The 20894-nt window shown below is 40.3% G+C and overlaps 1 protein-coding gene across 1 annotated transcript in view; it reads left to right on the top strand.

Annotated features, from left to right (window-relative positions):
• The window catches only part of GAS1 (growth arrest specific 1), a 1204-nt gene extending 1008 nt beyond the window's left edge, over positions 1–196 (top strand). Inside the window, exon 1 of the mRNA XM_023735765.1 lies at positions 1–196. This exon is cut by the window's left edge and continues 1008 nt beyond it. Coding sequence (XP_023591533.1) covers positions 1–84 — 84 coding nt within the window. The 3' untranslated portion in view covers positions 85–196.
• The last annotated feature ends 20698 nt before the right edge of the window (positions 197–20894 follow it).

The raw sequence follows: 20894 nt of genomic DNA, 5'->3' as shown, positions 1-20894 counted from the left end.
GGCGGCGGCCGCTTAGCGCCCCGAGGCGCCTGGACCCCGCTCGCCTCCATCTTGCTGCTGCTACTGCTCCGGCCGCTCTTTTAGCCCTCGCGCCCCGCGCCGTTGACTGCGGGAGGGCCGCGGCCCCGCTCCCGCGCGCGCTCTCCGGCTCGCTCCCGCGCCCGGTCACCTGTGGTCGCGGCTCGCCACATGGCATGGGGACAGATAGAGGGAACGATTAGGGATACTTTCAAGAAACTTTTTCAAAGTAGACTCTGCCTAGCTGGTTTCCCCGCCACGACTCTTGGCACTTCCCCCGTCTCCTTTGCTCGGCATGATTTCTTGGATATCCTCCCCGCCCCCATTGCAGGCTCCAGAAACTCCCAGCTAGTCTGTCCTGCAGAAACGGACCTAGCAGTAGATTTCTGGACGCCTGTGGTGAAATGGGCGTGGGGGGCGGGGGTACACAGAACCGTAGCCTTGAACTCAGAAGGGAGGGTGCTGACCCGTGGGACCTTGAGAGTTTCAGTTCTCTAGGGGACTGGGCTTGGAGCAGGGCATTTGAAGGAAGATTTATTTTGCGAAAAGGCTGCCTTATTAGCATTTTTCCTATGAGGAGAGAAAAAAATGCCGTTATCAATTTTTATTATTGATTGACCAGAGGTGGCCAGTGAGGACATTGCAATTGTAAGTAAACAGATTCAAGTCCCACTTAGGATTCATTCCTAATTCTCACTGACATTGGGGAGGGGGGTGAGTGCCTTAAGTGTGGGTGGCAAGGGGTTATTATTCCTAAATTAGTTTTGGATAACTTCGAGCCCTTGACCTTAATTTCATTCTTACCACTTTGATCTCCTAGGACATTTCGTAGGATAAGGGTCAAAAAATGCTGACCTAAAGAGTTGAACAATGCAACTTTCTTATTTAAAAGAGCTCTGCACTGCCATCTATGAAAGCCTCTTTATGATGTTTGTTTTGTTGTCATTTTTGTTCTCTACATCAAGAAATTGTATGTACAAATATGCGGAGAAAGTATATTGCCTCTGCTGCTATCAGGGTGCTAACCCCTGGTAAATCGTATATAAAGTGTATTTAAAACTGGGATTTATTACCAGTTGCTGTACTTTGTATATAGAATTTTTATAAATTGTATGCTTCAGAAATAATTTATTTTTAAAGAGACGTTAAAAGTTTTAAATCCACATCCATGTTATACTTTTCCCCCCTGAAATGTATAGAATCCATTTGCCACCAGGGATCCAAACCACAGCCCATTGTGAAGTGTGCTCTATCTCAAACAGTCAAAGTGTACAGTGTATTTTATAGATTTGAAGTTAACATTCTTATTTTTGAGAGAATTTATGGACATTGTAGAAATGTATAAATGCATTTCCAAACTGCCTTAAACATTGTATTTTTATAGACATCGTTTAAAAAAAAAAGTCCTATGTTTTAAATAACTATGGTTTTGTGTATTCTTTGGTTATTTGTTTTATTAAAATGTGTACATCAGTAAAGAGTTTTAAATAATGAATATGGTGTACTTACTTTCCAGACTTAACATTGTGGTTAACCCAGTAATATGTGAGGAGGGGGGTGGAGGGGGCACTGGGAATCTATCAACCATCAACTGAAATTAAAATACAGTACAAGACAAGAAATAAGGGCTATTATTTCTGCCTTTAATTTAATGAACAATTAGACATCTGTAAATGAGGCAGTTAAAAAGATATAATTGACTGGCCTTCATTGGCTTTTACATTTGTTGAGTGAAGTCACATAACTAGCGTCTCCTCTCCATCATTTGGATAACCCAGCCATCTCACTTCCCCCTCCCCCTTTCCACTGGTACCCCTGCCACCCCCACCCGCCACCCCCAGCAGTGTCCTCTGTGGCTCCTAGACATTCTCATACAATCAAACATGCCAATAACATCTGTTACCAATAGGGCTCGGAAACCTACAAGACTTAAGACTTAAAGGCATTTTCACACTTTTGGGGAAAAAGTACAAAATTTTGTTACAAAACATTCAGGCGGGCAAAAGTAAACACACTGGGGAGAGGAACAATTACCAGGACTTGTAATATTGTTGTGAGGAGTTGTTTAGCAGTGGGCTGAAGGCTGGGTCCCTGCCAGAGCTACTGATCTACACTCAAACGCCCTTAGATAAATAATTACACTCTTAAGCTGTGTCGAGTGCTGATACACTTGACCTTGTAAATAGAAATGTTTGCAGTAGGAATAAACTCCAGCATTGGAAAATCTTTTAAACATTAACACAAAAGAGAGCGCTCTGTCCTCTGGGGATTTGAGCTTGAACCTCGCCAAGCTAGGCACTTGCAAGGGGGAAAAAAAGTTTATTTATCTTCTATTCCTGGTGTTTATTTAAAGCTTTTCATTTTAAATGCGGTGATTGGAAGGCAAGTCAGGAGTTTAAATGTCACCACAAATAAACTTTGTCTGAGGGGTCGACAGATTAGCAAGATCTCTGTCTCTTTATTTGATATTAACATGTGCTGAGAAAACATAACCAGATTTCTCTGCTGCCTAAAGTAATTAAAAAAGCTATGCCCCCTTCCAACTTCCTCCACCCACTGCCACCCCCTACTTTTCTAGGTTTCTTTAGCCTTTAACTCGCTCTTTCCCCAGCTTTTATGGAGGGACTTGAGGCACTTCTTCATGGATCTAAAACCAAGATTTGTATATGCATAGCATCAAAAAGTCTCAGATACTTGTAGCATCAAACAAGTGCCTATGAGGATGGTGTGTGGCTGGAATCTCCAGTCACCTGAATGGTTGAGTAAACATATTGTTAAAACAAAGCTGAAAGCGTTGTTTCTTTGCGAGGAGAACAAAGCATATTGGGAGAGACTTGTAAATGAAATCAGCTTTCTTTACAAAACGAGGAGTTAGCAATCCTTCTGGCTTCATCCTTAAATATATTTAAATCATCTCCATCGCATGTTATTTTAACACGTTCTTGTCTGAAAGTTAAATCTTTGTCCCAGCCAAAGGCCCAGGTTTTCCCCAGTAAGAAGTAAAAGGCATTAGCACTCGAAAAGGCTTGATAATTAACTGCTACAATAAACTCACAACTTGATTTTACAGGGTCCTGTCAAAAGCATCTGCCTGGAATAAATCAACACCGCTCACTCTTGGGGAGAGAGGACATGAGCCTTTATGCTTGCTTCCTTGAAGAAAGTGAACATTGATCAGTGGTTCATTTTAATTTAAACAATTATACATGGGACCCCGGGACCCCCCTCACGCCACTACAAACCTAGTGGATTCTAGAAGAGTTTGCTGGGATGTGCGGGCCAAAGACTGTTACGGGATTGTATGTTACCATCTGCTCCTAGGCAAAAAGGATTGTTACAGATGTTGGCATCTGTAATATCTCACACTCTCTGGGGAGCCTTTTGGAATCTGGGGCATTTGGTGGTCTCAAATGTCTCATGGAGAATGCCCGGAAGTACCATTAATGAGAGGAAAGGTATCTCTGGCTTTTTCTGGGGATTCAGAAAGTACCCCCCTTCTAACAGGAGTCTTACAGGTCGAAAGGAACTCCTTTTGGATTTCACATAAAACCATGTGTCCCTGCAGCCTTTTTCGTTTCCCTAGTTAGCAGGTTTGAATTCTCAGTGACAGTTTATTTGTCTTTGGAGGCACTTCAGTGACAAATGTTTAAGGGAGTGTGGGACAATGGTCGAGAACAAGGAGGCAGTTCATTGAACTGACAGTGACCATACAGTAAATAGAAGGAGGTTCAAGCTTCACTGCTCACCCAAGCACACAGCAAAGCTTTTGTATATAATCACAATGGACATAACATAGGTCTCTGTTTATTTTTAACAATATATAGCAATGTATGCGAGCAATACACGTATGTGAAGTGGAAAAATAGGGTAGGGAAGGAAATCCCTCCGTTAAGTAGCAGGTCCTCCTTGTTCTTGGGCAGAGCTCTTACATATGCCCGTAAGGAAGGAAGTAGCTCCTGGGCCAACTACCACAAATTTAAGGAGCCGCCACACTCTAACACATCTGGGGTATGCTGGGGTCCATCCCTGGGGGTGAAGACCAAGGTCTCTACCTTGAGGATTCAAGAGAAATCACATGGTTTCCTTTTTTCATCACCCTTCCACAACCTGACCCCATTCCACCGCAGCAACGTTATGTCATTGTTGTTGTAGTTATGTGCCATCAAGCCAATTCCTCATGGTGACACCATGTGACAGAGTAGAACTGCCCCACAGGGTTTTCTTGACTGTAATCTTTACAGAAGCAGATCACTAGGTCTTTCTCCTGTGGAGCCTTTGGGTGGGTTTGAGCCTCCAACCTTTAAGTTAGCAGCTGAGCGCCTGTTTGTGCCACCAGGACCCCTTCCAGTGTTGTGCAGTATAGACTGAAACTCATGGCAACCCACTGTATGCAGAGTAGAGCTGTTCCACAGGATTTTCAAGGCTGTAACCTTTCAGAAGCATATAGCCAGGCATCTCTGGTTGAAATTGAACCACCAACTTTTTGGCTGGCTCAAGCGTTTAACCCTTTGTACCACCCAGAGTGGGAATTGACTCAGTGGCAAGGAACAACATAGACTAAAAGAGAAAAGATCCCCATGAGAACGTTCAGAAACATCAAACACTATTGAAAACCTTCCTACTTCTAAGCTTTGGCTTTGCATTTCGAGCCTTTGGGTTCATTGTGGAAGTTCTCTAACATAACTTCATGGATCTCTTTTCGAACCTGCAAAAGCCTACATTATTTGCTTTCAACCTCTCACACCAGGGAACATTAGAAACTTTCTCAATTGACTATGTTTCTCCCAGCTACCCAGAGCAAGGTTGTTGGGAAATATCTTGTTCCAAAATGCCTTATGACCTAAGAGGAGTTCTAGCAGGGTTGAGTTTCCAGTGGCTCTCGCTGCTTCACGAGTTAAGGAACGTTACTGTTTTTGGCCTGAGGGATTGCCTCTGGTAGACAGTTGGAAAGGGCCACCCTTGACTATCTGAATGACATAAATAATGTGCTATTAGCATAAATACCTTCTAAGGCACCCATTTAATCAATTTCTTAAATAACAGAATGATCTACTACAAAATAGTGGACTGTATACACTATATTTTGGCACAAAGATGGTCATTCTCCCACTAGTAACCAGGGGCTCTAAATAAATGATTTCAACAATGTTTTATTAAAGGACGACAAGAGCCCTCGAGCTGCATTAATCGGGGAGAAGTCGAGTGGCACTTTTGTTATGGAAATGTTAAGCACATAATAGCACAGGCCAAACAATGTGCAGCCACTTCATTCTTTCAGCCATGCTGACACCTCTTGAAGAGGAACTGCAGGGAAGGATGTGGGAAAGATCTGCTTTCCGAGGAAACTTTCAGCTAATATTTTGGAGAGCTACCTCCAAGCCCTGTGTAATATGCACTAAAGGAAGCGAGAAGGGCTGCTGAGGTGCAGAGAATGTTTCCTCCCCTTATTTCAGGAGAATGAGATCCATAATATTAAATACATTTTTTGACATGACATTTGTCAAAACGATGTTTTGATGATTTTCTAGGGCCACGAGTTCAACTTTATAAAGTTGTTTAGAGGCTCAGTTACTCTCAACGGTGTTGATATATGGTCTTGGTAGCTAGGCCTTGTTCTCCTTAAGCAGACAGGGTGCTCCTTAAGGTCTACAAATAGGTGGCTGTACACAATGACATGGAGGGCATCTTCTATTGGTAATAAAAACTAAAATAATACCCTCTGTTTCTAGACTTTATGGATATCCTTATGTGCTCTGGTCATAAGTATGCATTCTTACAAGCTTATTTCTATACTTAAGTTTTAGAAGTTCTGTTTGATATGTGTGGGTTTTGGGGAAGAAAAGTGAGGTAATAATCACAACTAAATCCTATTGCATATTTAATTACTGAGCAGATGTTAGTAAGCACCAAACTAAGGAGCTTTTCACTCAACGAGGACTGAGGCCCTTGTAGACGTCTCTTTTTTGAAAATACCAGCCATCCAACTTTTAGTTTTAACCCACTTCATTTTCTTACCTGCCAGGTAGAAATTTGATAGGTATCAAACTTATTTGGAGCATCCTTCTGTATCAAACATTGAGATAAGCTTTTATGATGACTAAAACTTATGTCTGTAATCCTGAAAGGAGGGCAAGAGGCACGAAAAGAGTTCATTTTGGTTCCACAGGCATTGATTGAGGGTCTACTATGTGCCAGGGGTACAAATGTGAATATGACACTTTTGTTCCTTAATGAGTTTTAAATCAGTTATGTCTGGGAGGTGGACACACTTGGACACTTTTAACATAAATGGTGAGCAGAGAAGAAGATGACTTAACTCAACATTGGGTTGAACAGATTCTTGGAGAAAGTGACATGGAATCTAAGTCTATAGACAAGAATGGGAGTCATCCAGGAGAAAGGTAGGAAAACATTTCCAGTGGCGGGAACAGCATGTTCAAAAGCATAGTGTGTATACGTGTGTGTGTGCGTGTGCATGTGTGTGTGTGTGTGAGTGTGTGTTTGTGTGTGTGTTACTGGCGGAAAATTGTCACCACCATAGTTTAAGGTAGGAAGTAGCAGGGATGGACTGAAAGAAGGGTTAATACCAAGTCACAGGAGTCTTGAATGTCATACTCAGCACTGACTTTACCCTGCACAGTGTGCTTGATGGGGATGAGTTCCCAGCAGAAGGCTCCCACCTGAGGTTCCCCATCTTGACCAGAATACATGATGGTTTTAAGGGATGAAGACCAGAGTCAGGGAGACCAGTTAGGAAACTACTACTGGGGACCAGTGGACAAACCCCAGGGCCTGAACTAGGAAGTGACAGAAAAGAGGAAAGAGAAGTCAGACTTAAGGCACCTTGGCTCTTCAAATATGAGGTGTTCAAGGAGGGCAGAGGCCAATATGACTGCAAGTTTTCTGGCTCAGAAAACTGGGTAGATGGTGTTATATTTGGTCTGAGAGGAAGAAAGGTTGAAGGGCAAATGGTGTTTGAGGACCTTCAGGACATCCAGGTGACAGAGAACTAAAGGAAACCAACTACAAGACTGCAGCTCAGGGAGAAGTCAGACTTGTATAGTGGGCGCGGTTAAAACTCTGTGACTGACACGTCCAAGGAGAGTGCAGAGAGAAAGAAGCACTGTGGACAGAAGAGTCCAGAAGAGCAATCCATGAAGCGATGACACAAGGTTAGGGGAGTCTGAGAAAAATCAGGAGCAAGGAATAACAAAGTTTCTGGTCCTAGACTACTACAAATTAAAATACTTAAGAGACCAGTACTATGAATGTCTTTAAAATCAAGACAAATTCACTGAATTTCTAGGAAACTATAAATGACCATACTATCCTTCACTGTAAGAATAGTCCTAATAATCCTAACAATAATAATCGCAGTGATAACTAACTCTAACTCTATGAGAATAAAAATCACCAAAATTGCCCCACTACATTAAACCAATAATAATTGTAATAATAATGATAATAATAAATCATAGTAGCTAACTTTATGGAGTGATTATTATTATTCCAGGCGCAGTTGAGCATGTACTGTATATTGCATTATTTAATCACCACAACTCTATGAATAATAATAATAATTTTTATTATTATCACCATTTTACAGATGAGAGAACTGGTGCATAAATAACTTGACCATGGTTATTTAGCGAAGAAGTTGGTGAATATTCAATCTAGGTCTTTCTATGTCAAGAGATTGAGATCATCACTTGTGCCATAGTCATTCTCAAAATGTAGAAAACCTGAATAGTCCAAGAACTTTTGAAATATTGAGCCAAATGCAAGTGATTTTTTGAAGTATTCTTTTTTGTAATTGTTGTAAAAATATATGTAACACAACACTTGCCAATGTTGTACACAACATTCAGGTGTACAATTTAGTGCAAACTCAAATGGTTCTATCTAACCATCTCTCGACTGGAGGAAATGTTCAAACATGTTAGCAGTGGTGGTATTGTAGGTAGTTATTATTTTCTTCCTTATATTATTACATGTTTTCCATAGTTTATCAAGGAATACATATGACTCTACTTTCATAATTAAATTTGTTTTGCTTAAATAATAATACGCAGAACCATAGAGAAGAAACAAGATGGTATAGGTTTAGTACCCTGTGGCCCCAGTTACTTATATTTCAGAGGGATGTGCCTTCCTTTCCCTTATTTGCTCATTATACTTCAAGTGTTTGTGAAGAAAAAGTGATAATTTTTTGAAGCCTAACACAAGTTCAAGAAGAATTCCATATTTTTTTTGGAGCCCTGGTGGCACAGTGCTTGAGTGCTATGGCTGCTAACCAGAAGGTTAGCAATTCAAATCCATCAGCTGTTCCTTGGAAACCCTATGGGGCAGTTCTACTCTGTCCTATAGGGTTGCTATGAGTCGGAATCTACTTGAAGGCAACAGGTTTTTTGTTTTTTGTTTTTAATGGATTTTTAAAATAATATAAACTGCAAAATTCTGTTAGTTGAAAAAAGTATATGATATAAGAAAGTAAATCATAACATAAAAATGTTAGAGCAAGAAAGGTCAAAGGAGAGCATTCATTTATTTGTCCATTCATTAGTTCATTCATTCAATAAGTATTTATTGAGCATTTACTATAGGCCAAGCACCATGCTAGTCACCAGCAATACAGCAGTGAACTAAATAGTAAATCCTGCTGCCTGCAAGGGTGTAGGCAGATACTAGAAACCCAGTTTGCTGAATTCCATTCCCCTAGGTTCTGTAACAAGGCCATACTTTCTCTGTTAAAGAATGCTATTGTTAGTTGCTGTTGAGTTGGCTCTGATTCATGGTGACCGTACGTACAACAGAAGGAAACGTTGCCTGGTCCTATGCCATCTTCAGGATCCGTGGTATGCTTGAGTCTACTGCTGCAGCTGCTGCATATTTTGAGGGGCTTCCAACCTAGGGAGCCCTGGTGGTGCAGTGGTTAAGCATTCGACTGCTAAACAAAAAGGTAGGCATTTCAAATCCACCAGCCACTCCTTGGAGACCCTGTGGGGCCGTTCTACTCTGTCCTATAGGGTTGCTATGAGTTGGAATTGACTCGACGGCAACGGGTTTGGTTTTGTTTTTTTTTCCCAACCTAGGGGGCTCATCTTCCAGCACTATATCAGACAGTCTTCTGTTGTGATTCATAAGGTTTTCATTGGCTAATTTTCAGAAGTAGATCACCAGGCCTTTCTTCCTAGTCTGTCTTAGTCTGGAAGGTCCGCTGAAACCTGTCCACCATGGGTGATCCTGCGGGCATTTGAAAAACTGGTGGCATAGCTTCCAGCGCCAAGCAACACACAAGTCATGACAGTATGACAAACTGACAGATAGGTGGTGGATTAAAAAAGGACCACAACTTTTTCTTTCTCTCTACCTGCTCTTTGAGGGTTTTGTTTATCTTTCCTTTCTCAAAATGTGCTCATGCCTCAGGGATATGTGTAGGCAAATGTAAGTGTTCATATAAATGACTAGTAATTTTGCTTTTCTATGTATTTTAGAAATAGAAGAATTAAATCTCATAATTTCTCATCTCATTGTACAGTTGTCTTATTCTGGTGAAGTTCTTATAGAAGGGTAAGCCAAAAATTGTTACGGCATTTTCAGGAGCTAAAATATGCCTTGAATCTTGACCTATGCTAAAAGGTACTATTATGTTCTGGAAGTTATTTTTGTTATGTACTTTAATTCAAAGAACAAATTATCTATAATGAATAAATTAACCATAAAATTACATCAAGCATACTACTTTTTAAATAACCATCTGTAAGCCTGGAAATAAACAACAGACTCATATTTCATTTAACTTGTCAAATGGCGTTTTTGCTCACTGTTACCTGATTTTTCTCTGTTTTGCAAAATTCAATGTTTTGAAACCCATAGTATTTAAGAAAAAACTAAAGAACTGACAGTGTTTAGGGTACTGGCAGGGAAATTAATTATTGACTTTATTATTTGGCCTCTGTTGCATAACAGGAGCCCTGGTGGTGCAGTGGTTAAGCGTTTGGCTGCTAATCAAAAGTCTGGCAGTTCAAATCCACCAGCTGCTCCTTGGATAACCCTATGGGCAGTTCTACTCTGTCCTATAGGGTCACTATGAGTCAAAATTAACTCGATGGCAATGGGTGTGATTTTTTTGGTTTGTTGCATAACAAACCATCCCAAAATTTAGTGGTTTAAAAAAATCATTTATTAGCTCACAATTCTGTGAATCAGTAATTTGCGCTGGGCTCATCTGCGTACTTCTTCTGCTGGCCTTTCTTTGGCTCACTTGACTGTGGTCAGCTGGCAGGTGGGGGAGGGTTGATTCTGGATAGCCTCATTTGCATGACTGGCAGTTGACTGGAGTGATAGGGGCAACTGTGCCATATGTCTCCAACATCCAGTAGGCTAGCCCAGGCTTCTCGTGGCAGCTGGACTCCAAAAGGAGCAGGAGAAGGGAAGCCCCAGTGTGCAAGTACTTTTTAAGCTTCTGCTTGCATCACATTTGCTGATGCCCAATAGGCCAAAGCAAATGGAATGGTCAAGCCCAGATTTAAGGGGTAGAGAAATAGACTTCACCTCTTGATGGGAAGAGAGGCCAAGTCACATTGCAAAGTGGTGTACAGTCAGGGACAGGATAGCAAGGAATGTGAGGCTGGCACAGGACCGGGCAGTGTTTCATTCTGTTGTACATAGGGTCACTATGAGTCAGAAGTGACTCGACGGCATCTAACATTTTATAAGTGAAGGAAACAAAGATATTTGATGCACACATACCAGGAAGAAAAACACATAACAATTACAGTCCTCATTTCTAGAACTGGTCACATGGTCATAACTAGTATTTAGAACTACCTTCTTCCACCACTCATTTTGTATTCCCTTTGCCCTCAGCAAGCATCTCAGCTGGTCATAGTTTTTTGCCTAGTGGAGTGACCCAAACCTTCATTCCCGAAGGGTCTGGGCCATTAGTAGTTATGTTGGAATTGGCTGATGTAGTTTTCCATTGACTTTCATCACAGGGCGTATTAGTACTAAGAGACATCCTAAGGTATCTCCTGTATTCCAGATGTACTCTTTTTTATCTCCATTATGCAACATCAATCTGATTTCCCTTTGGAGTCACAGTCAATCACATTAGGCAATACAGTAACTGCATTCTTTGCCTGTTGATCCAGAGGCATGAGAAGCCCAAAGTAGCCAGGTGGCATTCTTAACTTCCAGTTCAATGGAATTAGTGTTTTGTCTCCAGGTGGGAGCATTCCTCCCTTTGGAACCAAGACCTCTAGACCTGCAGAGCATAGGGTCATGGAGATATGAGGCAAAAATTTTCCAAGTGGTTCACTAGAGGTAATAGTGAGTGGTACCACTCCCATCTCCACCCCTTGATTCCTGGAACTGTGAATCCTGACTATGGGAGAAGCAGCACCATATATTGAAAGCTGGTTTAGAGCATATACAGCCTCCTGGAGAACATTGCCCCAGCTTTACAAAGTATTGCTGTCTAGCTGGCACCATAGTTGTGTCTTTAGAAGGCCATTCAATTGTTCTATCAAGCCAGCTGCTTCAGGATGATGGGGAACATGGTAAGATCAATGAACTCAATGAGATGGACTCATTGTCACACTTCATTTACTGTGAAGAGAGTCCCTTGATCTGAGGTGATGCTGTATGGGGTACCATGATTATAGATAAGGCATTTTGTAAGTTCATGGATAGTAGTTTTTGCAGAGGTATTATGTGCATAGAAGGCAAATCCGTATCCAGAGAAAGTATCTATCCAGTAAGAATGAAACATGACCCTTTCCATGATGGAAACAGTCAACCTGCCACCAAGTTTCTGGCTAATTCCCTCAAGGAATGGTGCTATACTGAGGACTCAGTGTTGATCTCTGGTGTTGACAGATTGGGCATTCAGCAGTAGCTGTAGCCAAGTCAAACTTGGTAAGTGGAAATTCATGTTTCTGAGCCCATGCATAACCTCCATCCGGGCCATCATGGCCACTTTGTTCATGAATCCATTGGGTAATGACAGGAGTGGCTGGGCTAATAGGAGGACACGTCACCATATCCACTTGATTTTTAAAATCCTTCTCTTCTGAGGTCATCCTTTGGGGAACATTCACATCAGACACAAATATCTTCACTTTTTTTTGCCCATTCAGAAAGGTTTATCCACATACCTCTTCCCCATGCCTCTTGTCACTGATTTTCCAATCACATTCCTTTCAAGTCCCTGACCATCCAGCCAAACTATTGTCCAAAGCCCGTGAATCAGTATACAATCACACATCTGGCCATTTATCCTTCCAAGCAAAGTGAACAACCAGTTGCATTGCTCAAAGTTCTGTCCATTGGGAGGATTTCCCTTCACCACCATCCTTCAGGGAAGTTCTCAGAAAGAGGCTGTAGTGCTGCCACTGTCCACTTTCAAGTGGTGACTGCATGTCACACAGAACCATCTGTAAACAAGGCACAATTTTTCTTTTCCTCAGTCAGCTGATCCTAAGGAGCTCCCCATGAGGCCATAGGTACAGACTGGGAAAGAGCAGGTAATGAGAGAGAAGTGGAGACCATGGGCCTTTAGGCCACTTCTTCATGCAACTTACTTGTGCCTTCAGGTCTTGCTTGAGCTTGATCTCGTATATACCACTTCCATTTAATGGTGGAGTGCTTGTCTGCATATCTGACTTTATGACTCTGTGGGTCAGACAACACCCAGTTCATGATAGACAGCTAAGGCTACATGGCGACTTGGTGGCCCGTCATTAAGTGTTCAGTCCTTACTAAGAACCAGTAACAAGTCAAAATCTGTTTCTCAAATGGAGAGTAGTTATTTGCTGAGGATGGCAGAGTCTGTGCTGAGATTTATTAATAAGGGCCTCCCGAAGACTCCAAACAGCATCTCTATCTGCCACTGACACTTCAAGCACCATTGGAACAGCCGGAGTATATGGCCCAAGTGGCAGAGCAGCTTTCATGACAGCCTGAAACTATTGCAGAGCCTTCCTTTGTTCTGGGCCCAACACAAAACTAGCAGCATTTTAAGTTGCTTGATAAATAGACCAGAATAGTACACCCAAATGAGGGATATGTTGCCTCCAAAATCCAAAGAGGCCCATCAGGGGTTGAAAGCCTGCTTTTTAGTCATAGGAAGGGCCAGATGTAACAACTTATCCTTCACTTTAGAAGGAATATCTTGACAAGCCCCATAGCACTGGGCTCCTAGAAATTTCAGTGAGGTAGACACGCCTGAATTTTTGTAGGATTAATTTCCCATTCTCTAACATGTAAATAATTTAATAAGTCCATAGTCATTGACACGTCTTCCTTACTAGTTTCAATCAGCATAATGTCATCAATGTAATAGACCAGTATAACATCTTGTGGAAGGGAAAAGCAATCAAGATCCTTGAAGACTAAATTATGACATAAAACTGTGTTATGGATTGAATTGTGTCCCCCCAAATTGTGTATCAATTTGGCTAGGCAATGATTCCCAGCATTGTGTGATTGTCCACCATTTTGTCACCTGATGTGATTTTCCTATGTGTTGTAAATCCTACCTCTATGGGGTGGGATTAGTAGCAGTTATGTTAATGAGGCAGGACTCAATCTACAAGATTAGATTTTGTTTTAAGTTAATCTCTTTTGAGATATAAAAGAGAGAAGTGAACAGAGAGACACGGGGAACTCGTACCACCAAGAAAGCAAGGCTGGGAGCAGAGCACGTCCTTTAGACCCTAGGTTCCTGTGCTGGGAAGCTCCTAGACCAGGGAAGATTGATGACAAGGACCTTCCCCAGAACCAACAGAGAGAGAAAGCCATCCCCTGGAGCTGGCACCCTGAATTTGGACTTCTAGCCTCCTAGACTGTGAGAGAATAAATTTCTCTTTGTTAAAGCCATCCACTTGTGTATTTCTGTTACAGCAATGCTAGATAACTAAGACAGCTGGAGGGTTGCTATACCTTTGAGGTAGGACACTGAAGATATATTGCTGAACTTGCCAGCTGAAGGCAAACTGCTTTTGGTGTTTCTTCCAAACTGGAATCAAGAAAAAGGCATTGGCCAGATCAATAGATGCATATTAGGTACCAAGAGATTTATTAATTTGCTCAAGCAAAGAAATCACATCTGGAACAACAGCTGCAATTGGAGTCACCACCTGGTTAAGTTTACCATATTCCACTGTCATTCTCCAAGATCCATCTGTTTTTTTGCACAGGCCAAATAGGCAAGTTGAATGGAGATGTGGTGGGAATCACCATTCCTGCATCCTTCAAGTCCTTGATGGTGACAGTAATCTCTGAAATCCCTCTGGGAATGCAGTGTTGCTTTTGGTTTACTATTTTCCTAGGTAGGGGCAGTTCTAGTGGCCCCACTTGGCTTTTCGTGCCATAATAGCCCTTACTCCACTTCTCAGGGATCCAATGCGGGGGTTCTACCAGTTGCTGAGTACATCTATCCCAATTATTCATTTTGGAACAGGGGAAATCACTATAGAATAGGTTCAGAGATCCACTGGACTCACTGTGAAATGAATCTGAGCTGAGACTCCATTAATAACCTGACCTCCATATGCCCCTACTCTGGTGGACCACAATGATGTTTTGGGTCTCCTGGAATTAGTGTCAGTTCAGAACCAGTTTCCAGTAATCCCTGAAAAGTCTGATTATTTCCTTTTCCCCAGTGAACACTCAGTCTCATAAAAGGCTGTAGATTCATTTGAGGAAGGCTGGGAGAAAGATTAACAGTATAGATTTCTGGCAGTGTAATGGGGTCCTTCCTCAATGAGACCCTCATTCAACGGGTTGTGGGTTTGTAAACTGGCTGAAGGCTGAGAATTGTTTGAGGCACCATGACTCTCTATTTTGGAGATTCAAGTTAGACTGTTGTTCACTTGACCTAGAATTCTTCTGCTTATACAGATCAAGTAAATATTTAGAAATATTTAGAAGATTTCCTATCTATTTCACTCATAAAGATGCAAAGACTATGCAGCCATTAGTCCACACAAGTCAACTATTCTGATTACTACTTTGACTCTGTTGTCCATTATGGTAACCACACTCACCTTGTCTTTGTTGATTGAGTGACACCACTTGACTCCTACCACTATGGGGTCCAATCAGCCCCATTGTAGTTAGGTGTTTTGATTCAGTTAGGGCAGTTCGCACTGTCAAATCTCGCTTACATAAAATAACAATCACAGCACTCTTCAAGGCTTCTGGGGCTCCCTTCACAAATTTGTTCCTCACCATTGTGGTAAAAGGTGTGTCCTCTGGGTACTCCATGTGTGGGTCCGTGGGTCTAAGCTCATAAATCCTCTCTAATATGTCAATTTCCCTAAATCTTTGGATAACTTCTTCTACAGTACAGTAAGGCAGGTCTGGTACTTCAACTTGATTTAGTGTAGACCACAGCATAAGCCATGCTTCAGTGAACCAACCAAATAAACTATTAGCTCCTTTCCTAACCTCTCTAGCAGAAACACTGAATGAAGACTCTGTGCTTAGCGGGCCCATATCAATAAACTCAGACTGATCCAACTTTATGTTTCTTGCACCATTATCCCACACACTTAATAACCATTCCCACACATTTTCCCCAGGTTTCTGTTCGTACATATTAGAAAAGTCAAGCAGTTTTTTGGAGTAGAGTGTACCTCTTCTTGGGTCACACTTTGTACTTCACCTTTTGGGACTCGCTGGTACTTAAGTCTAGTTATAGGTCTAGAAGCAAAAATGGGTGATGGGAGTGGGTCCTGGGAATATTTAGCAATATCTTATAAGGCGTCTACCTCATGTGATGTCCCACGTAATGCCCCAGGTGCCACCCCAGGCGATATCTCAGACAAAGACTCTTCAGGGATGGATGGCGGTGGAAGGGATAATAGTTTTACTGGGTAAGGTGGCTTAGGAGACAAAGATGGAGTGACCTCTTCAGATGGGAGTAAGAGGGCTGGTTCTGTTGGCAGGAGTGATTCAATGGAATTTAGGGGTTCAGTGTCCCCAGCTTCCTGATTATCTGCTCATATAGCCCCATCCCAAGTTTCAGGATTCCATTTCTTCCCAATCAATACCCTCACTTTAACTTCAGACACCATTCAATGTTGAGAATTCCCATTCTTTGCAATGTTATCCATAAGTTGTTATGATCCACACAGTTGAATGTCTTTTCATAGTCTTTAAAACACAGGTAAGCATCTTTCAGGTATTTTCTGCTTACAGCCAAGATCTATCTGACACCAGCAATGATATCTCTCATTCCACATCCTCTTCTGAATCATATAGATTTTCAAAATATTAGAATTACATTGTAAAAAATGTTGTCTTTTAGTTTTTTAATCTCTAAATTCTGTGGTTATGTCTTCATTCTTTCTTAATATGTGCATTGTCTTTTGACATTTTACTTATGTTATTGGTCTTTTTAAACAAACAGTTTTATCTACCACCTCCACACTGGGATTAATTGTTTACTCTGTTTTTAATTTCTATTTTACCATTATTGATTTTATTCTTCTACTTTATTTTTCTTTTCCAGCATTCCTGAGCTAAATGCTTGGCTCATTTAATTTTATCTTTTCTTGTGTTCTATTATGTTAATTTCTGGATACTACTTTTTCTCTCTGCAAACTGTAGGTCACATCCTACAGGTTTTGATGTGTTAATCTCTTGTAATTCATTTCCAAAAGTACTTAATTCCTATTTTGACTGGTTCTTTAACTTTGGAATTATTTAGATTAGGTTTTTAAGTTTTTAGGTGTTATTTTCTCGTTTTATAGCATTTTGGTCAATGAACATGGCTTAATAATTTCTGTTTTGGGGGTAATTATTGCTATTTTATTTATGGCTATTAACATGATTCAATTTTGTATATATTTTCAGTACATATAAAAAGAATGTGTAGCCTGATTTTGTTAGTGTTCTTCTTTACAGTAGTATATCGATTTAGTTATCTTAATTCTCTGTATCTGCTTTTCTGTTGTTGTCTTAAAGAGATGTTAAAGTCTCCCACCATACTATCAATTCCTCAATTTATCCTTTTATTTCTATCGGATTCTGTGTATATATCCTGAAGATATAATGTTAAATGCATTTAAGTACATGAACTTTGTGGCGAGTATACTTTTTTAACAATATGAAATATTCCTCTTTTCTCTCTTAATGATTTTTTGCCTTTAATTCCATCCTGTCTAATAGTAATATTATTGTTCCTACTTTTATTTTGTTATTTTATACTACTTATTTTGTTGTTGTTGTTGTTAAAATAAACTTCATTTTGCTTTTTCTTATTACATGATGATACAGACATGGTTGAAAATTTAGAAGATACAGTTAAACAAAAAGAAGAAAATTAAAAGCACTCATATAGCACCTAGAGATATATTCTATATATTTAAATGAAATTGAATTGTCATATTATTTTATAACTTGTTTTATCATACTCACGTATCCTTTAACTCTATTTCAGGAGGTTATATACCTTCTTAACTCTCTTAATTTTCAACCGTTTTATGTTCTTTTAATTTAGTCATGTTAATGTTAAGAGCACATAGTTGGTTAGGGTGAGTTTTGTCTGCTATTTTGGTTGATTGGTACAATTTTTAAAAATCCAGTGTAGTTTTAATCTTTTCATAGGCGGCTTTAATCAGTTTATATTTATTGTGATTACTGGTTTGTTTTGATTCATTCTTACTATCTTGCTGTGTGTTTTAAATTTACTATGCTTTTTTGGTTTTGTTTTTAATGTTGCTTTGATTGCCTTTGTTGGATTGATCACATCTTTATGTTGTTGTTTTGTCGCATTTCCCCTCTAATGGTTCGTACATTATAAATTGCATTTCTATTTTTTCTAGTGTTTATCTTAAAATTTTAGCTAATATATTTAACCTTATTTTCTATCAATAACTAAAGTAAATCAATTTCTCTGACTTCCTCCTAAAGAAAACCATAACTTTTACCAAAACACTTTCTCCTCCCACTCAATCTCACCACCTTCCATGTTGTATCATATAAATTGTTTGTTCTAGTTTGCTATTAATACTTTTTATATGTAATTAATCTTTGCTTAGAATTAACAATGTATTTTACTGGTTTCTTTCCTAAGAACAGCAAAATAGAGAAAGCCAATTATATCTACCTAAAAAAGATAAAAGGGAAATAAGAAAAATTCTCATTTTACCAGCTGGAACTAAACTTCCTCTTACGGAAGAAACAGTCGATTTAGGAAGAACTTAAATAAATTGTTGGAAAGGTGTATGAAGGGAGACCACAGAAAGAAAAGGATGAATGAAGAATAAAAAAGATAATTAAAGTGTTTTTTTTTTTTTTCTTTTTGAGGAAATAATCATAATTTGTGGTGGGCACATCAGAAGTGAGAGAAAAGAATGAGAAAGAGAGGAACAAGATAAAATAAAGCAACAGCAACACAGCAAAAGACTGGAGCCTAGGGTTACAGAAATCATGGATGAACTTACAGAGGACAGGAACCAGTAACCATTGCGTTGATTCTGATTCATGGTGACCTCATGTGTGTCAGAATAGAACTGTGGTCCATAGGGTTTTTAATGACTGATTTTTCAGAAGTAAATCACCAGGTCTTTCTTTCGAGGCACTTCTGGGTAAACTTGAATTACCAACCTATTGGTTAGCAGCTGAGCACATTAACAGTTTTCTCCACCCACGTACTCTACAAAGAACAGAGAGTATCTAATATTCAACTTAACTTACCTGCTGTATAGAATGTTCATGTGTATCCTTCACCATTATCTATGAATCTCTAATAAAAACATCACACATTGCTACCCCTCAATGAATGTTCTTGATATTTGTAAATGATGGGGAAGTATTGATCAAGAAGAAAGAGCTTTGTCTCACTTTGGGTTGGTGCTGGAGTGGACAGGAAGAAACAGGTCCAAGATGTAGAGCAAACAATGAGAGTATAGGAATAAAGCAGGACACTAGATCCAGAGGTGACTAGAAAAAATAAAATTAGTACCCAGAAAATTCAGTGGACCCTTGGGGAGAAAACGTGACTCCCTATGGTACCAAGAATGGAGGTTCAAGCTGTTCTTACCTATATCTTAATGTGCAGGGACATGAGGCAAATATTCAATAAATAGCAGCTGTTATTATCACTAGGAAATGGAGATGATGAGATATCCTCCCTCTGTCAGAAGGTAAAAATGCAGACTAAATTAAGTTCATCATAGAAAGTTCTCTGTGACCCGTAGAGTCCCATTAAATGTGTTGTGCCATTATGATTATTGAACCATAAATCATGGTACCCCAGTCTGAGGGACACTCACCCCAACAGCATTAGATTCTCAGTTCCCTTGTTCAGCTTCTAATATAAACATTTGCCATTGGGAAGGGGGTGAAAAAAACAGCTTTCATTAGTGATAAAGTAAGTATTCTTTATGTGTTACTCCTACATTTAGCCTCCCTGGCTGAGTCTCATTTTAAGCATTCATTTTTCATTTTAGGTTATAGAAAACATCTCGGAGCCAAGCCAAATCTTTTGGAATAAATTCTATTTGTCAACGAGACACATTCCAGGCATGTCATCTGACTTTAATTTGTGAAGTCACCAGTGAGAATATTTCTCCCAGGAAGAAAACGTGCTTGGTCCTAAGTAAGACCTTAACCCTTTTGAGGCATTCATTTAGCTGATATTTATCGTCTCATATGTGCCAGGACGTCATCATCACTGTCATCAAGACTTGTTAGCAACCAACAGCAGAGTGAAGGGACCACTGAGGGGGAGGGTTGTTTCAGCTACCACCGCGATTCTATCAACCCTGTTCCAGCCACCAAGATGAATATTGATATGATCTATGTGAAAAATGACACGCGTGCTAAGTCAGCACAGTTTCAAGACAAGATTCCCAATCTTCTTTGTCAAGAGTACTGGTGCCCCTAAGCTCCTGGATGTAAACATTTTTGAAATGTCACTGGCAGCAGTAATTTCTCCAGCTTCCTCTTTAGTTCCTCTGCAACAGCCCTCACTCCCCTGGTCTCCTCGTTTGCTCCTCTCTCAGCTGTAGTACCCAATGACACCTCTCCTCTCTCCAGCTCAGACTATGGCTCTACTGGCGGCAGTTCACTCCGCTCTTGACGCGGCTACTTTCTCAGGAGCCCTTCCATGAACCCCAGTCACAGACAGTGACACCTTGCCCAGAGCCTGACATGGGCCTCTCTAAGCTCCAGCGTCCCTGCTGGCTGCTTCTCCAGGATGGGGGATTAGAAAAAAAGTTGAATTTAGAAAGGTGACAGAGTTGTGGTTAAATTTTTAATTTCTTCTATTTAGAATTCTGGTACTATTGATGTAATCTTATACTTTGTTTTAAAGAAAGCTCATTAACTCCCCCAAAGTAAATACTATATATATATATATACACACACATATATAGTCTCTGGGATGTGTAGACAGTTAACATGCACAGCTGCTAACTGAAAGATTGGAGATTCGAGTCCACCCAGAGGTGCCCTAGAAGAAAGACCTGGTAATCTACTTCTGAAATATCAGCCACTGAAAACCTTTTGGAGCACAATTCTACTCTGACACACATGGGGTTGCCGTAAGTTAGAGTCGGCTGGACAACAACTGGTGTGTGTGTGTGTGTATGTGTGTGTGTGTATAAACCCATTGCCGTCAATTTAATTCTGACTCATAGTGACCCTATAGAATAGAGTAGAACTGTCCCAGGAGGTTTCCAAGGTTGTAATATTTTCAAAAGCAGACTGCCACATCTTTCTCCCGTGGAGTGGCTGGTGGGTTCCAACCACCAACCATTAGGTTAGCAGCTGAGTGCTTGACCACTGTGTCACTAGGGCTCTCTCTCTCTATATATGTATATATATAAAATATATATTTACACATATAATATACATTATGT

Source organism: Trichechus manatus, unplaced genomic scaffold (assembly GCF_000243295.1).
Source record: "Trichechus manatus latirostris isolate Lorelei unplaced genomic scaffold, TriManLat1.0 scaffold00082, whole genome shotgun sequence".
Lineage (NCBI taxonomy): Eukaryota > Metazoa > Chordata > Mammalia > Sirenia > Trichechidae > Trichechus > Trichechus manatus.
The sequence above is the reverse complement of the archived record's forward strand: the minus strand, read 5'-3'. Positions and strand labels throughout refer to the sequence as shown.